The sequence below is a fragment of the Chiloscyllium plagiosum genome, chromosome 21 (genome assembly GCF_004010195.1).
Source record: "Chiloscyllium plagiosum isolate BGI_BamShark_2017 chromosome 21, ASM401019v2, whole genome shotgun sequence".
In the NCBI taxonomy this organism is placed as follows: domain Eukaryota; kingdom Metazoa; phylum Chordata; class Chondrichthyes; order Orectolobiformes; family Hemiscylliidae; genus Chiloscyllium; species Chiloscyllium plagiosum.
This window is the reverse complement of record NC_057730.1, coordinates 39,826,616-39,829,175: the sequence shown is the minus strand read 5'-3', so window position 1 is coordinate 39,829,175 and position 2,560 is coordinate 39,826,616. Positions and strand designations below refer to the sequence as shown.

General features: G+C 40.8%; 1 protein-coding gene across 3 annotated transcripts in view; it reads left to right on the top strand.

The window, feature by feature from the left end:
• The first annotated feature begins 1,695 nt into the window (after nucleotides 1–1,695).
• lmf1 (lipase maturation factor 1) overlaps nucleotides 1,696–2,560 on the top strand; it is a 598,451-nt gene continuing 597,586 nt past the window's right edge. For 2 of the 3 annotated variants that reach the window (XM_043711864.1, XM_043711863.1), the window contains exon 1: nucleotides 2,119–2,338. In XM_043711864.1, coding sequence (XP_043567799.1) covers nucleotides 2,152–2,338 — 187 coding nt within the window. In that variant the 5' untranslated portion in view covers nucleotides 2,119–2,151. Of the gene's footprint in view, nucleotides 1,877–2,118; nucleotides 2,339–2,560 lie in introns of those variants that run through there. The other variant, XM_043711866.1, reaches the window with a different exon arrangement.

Here is a 2,560-nt window from a genome sequence, read left to right as displayed (position 1 = left end):
AATCTGACCTACAGGTGACTCTAGATCCACAATAATGTGTGTGACTCTGAAATTGCGCAGTTCAGAGACATCAGGGTAGCCCACATTCCATACATGTAAAAATAAAAAAAAGTGACGTTGTTATAAAACCATTTTTATTTATCCTTACATGTAAGGAGCTTGCAATAAGATCACGTGACCAGAGTTCCGAACTAAACTTATTCCCATATGAAGTGAAACGTTATAAGAAGGGGAGCATCTCTTCTGCTTGAGTCACCACTATAACGGTACAATTAAGCGAATGTTTGCGCGTTCTCTTACTGGGCGTCAAATAGCAATGAATCATGTATACCGTAATAATCTATTAGCGCCATTTACATGTTTCTTTATTCTTCGACAATATCGCACTTCTAACTAAAAATTACCCTTCGTGACATTAGAAGGATGCCTCTCCAATCACACTTTAAATCTTATTATTTTAATTCTATCCATTTGTCCCATCCCATAATATCCCGAGAAAGCACCACTAGGTTTCTGTTGTGATGGCTCTGTTCACAGAGTGGTGACAGGGCAAAGAATTTAAGAATGTTAACCTAATCGGAAAAAAAGCGATTAATGTGAAAACCCGAATAAAATGGGATTTTGAAGAGAAAATGAGAGATTCTTCCCCTTAATTCCTTCTTTTCTGTTTATTCTGCACACTCGTTCCCCTTGAAGATCTCTCAGGAATGTTATTTTACACAGAAGGTATATCAATGTGAATTGTGTACAATTTGATGATTGAGACAAGTGCCGGAAATGTATAATACTATGCAAGTATAGTTTGAAGTATTAGGCTTTATTCATTTTCAAAGTTTCAGAATTATTTCCGTGATTTACAGAAAACTTGGTCAACACAATAACTGGTTTCTTATATACAGCTCATATCAAAGTATAGAAATGGACCCAAAGAACCATAAACCACGGGGTCACAATCTGTTATGAAAAAAAATCGGTTGATAAACTTTGCTTCCTCCTTTTGTAAACACAATTTTACGATACGAATCAAATCAAAATGAAAAACAAAAACCTATAGTGTGAGACGTAACTAAAGGTTAAATGAAATTAAATACGAAAGCAGGTTAATAGCAATTAGATGAACAATGATTAAGGTTAAAAGTCTGGAGATTACAAGAAAGACAGCTATGGAGTTTGGGAGTGCTGCAGATTTATAGTGGCAAGCGATGAATTGGACTGGGATGCTGTGTTAGGATTCTTGAATTCAACACGGAGACGAAAGCGACAGAAGCGTGTAGAACGACATTTTTACATATTGTGAGAAAGAGAATATTTTAGATCACTGAGACTAATACTGTACACACGAGAAAGGTTAGAGAATACAGGTGTGAGACACCTAGAATCATATTACAGGTTTCGGGAGGTACATTTCGTGGAGCGTATTAATTCAACCTTTTACTGTTTAAATACGATTTAAAAGCATTTTTAAAATTTCTATTTACATTAATCAATAACAGCCATCGCGAAAAACGAAATCAAAACGATCAGCAACATAAACGAAGAACTCGAATATTTTGAAAACGATCAACCAGAGAGATACATGTACGAAATATTTTAAGACGAAAAACAAACAAAATAGTACGCTGCTGTAGTGAACGTCAAATGAATGTTTACTTTCAGTAAAGTTTTCAATTTTTTTCCGTTTGTTTACAGCAGCTATCGCAGAGCTGTGTAAACCAAATATCAGCAGTGGATGTTGACGAGAACAAGTTGGATTGCAATCGATATTTTTGACGGATCGAAATTTACCATGTTTTCAATTAAAGTGAACGATCCTGACTTCCGGCCAATGTGATTTGAAAGAACCAGCAATTTCATTACAATGCATGATAACAACCAGGTTGGTATGAATTTTATGCGAATTTATCGTGTTAAAAATCCTGCCCCCTATAAAATTCCTCTGATCATTTTCTGTGCCAATTAAAACGTTGCTGCGAAAATAACGCTGTGAGAACAACTGGATTAATCTTTAACATGTTCCAGAGAGAGGGGAGGGGAAGCAAGGAAAACACCAAAGACCAGGCTCGGGGTTTGGATCAAACTTTCAGGAAGTTTGGTTTGTGACAAAGTTTGTGTGGTGAGGGCCGGCAGCGCGCAGGCGCGGTGTCAGTGAAGATGGCGGCGGAGGTGCGGAGCCGGCGTGTGGGCCCAGCGCAGGCAAGCGGCGGCCCGCGGGACCATCATCCCCTCAGCCAGGCCACGGAGAGCGGCCGGCAGAAGCAGGAAAGCGCCGTGCAGGTGCAACCGGGCACCTTCTGGCTGACCAGGATAGTTTTGCTGCGCTCCATAGCATTTATTTACTGTGAGTGGAACTGGGGGGAAGAGAGAGATTTGAGGAAAAATAATTGCACCCATCAGTCACTTCAGCCGGTTTGGGGCAGACCTCCCTCCACTCCCCTGCGCCATTGCGCAAACCTCTGAGTCCCCCTCCCCCCACTACCGCCCGTAAGCCTACACTGGTCTTGCCCAGCTCAACCCATCCCCCAACTCTTCCCCCTCAGCCCCTCCCCCACACCTTCCCTTC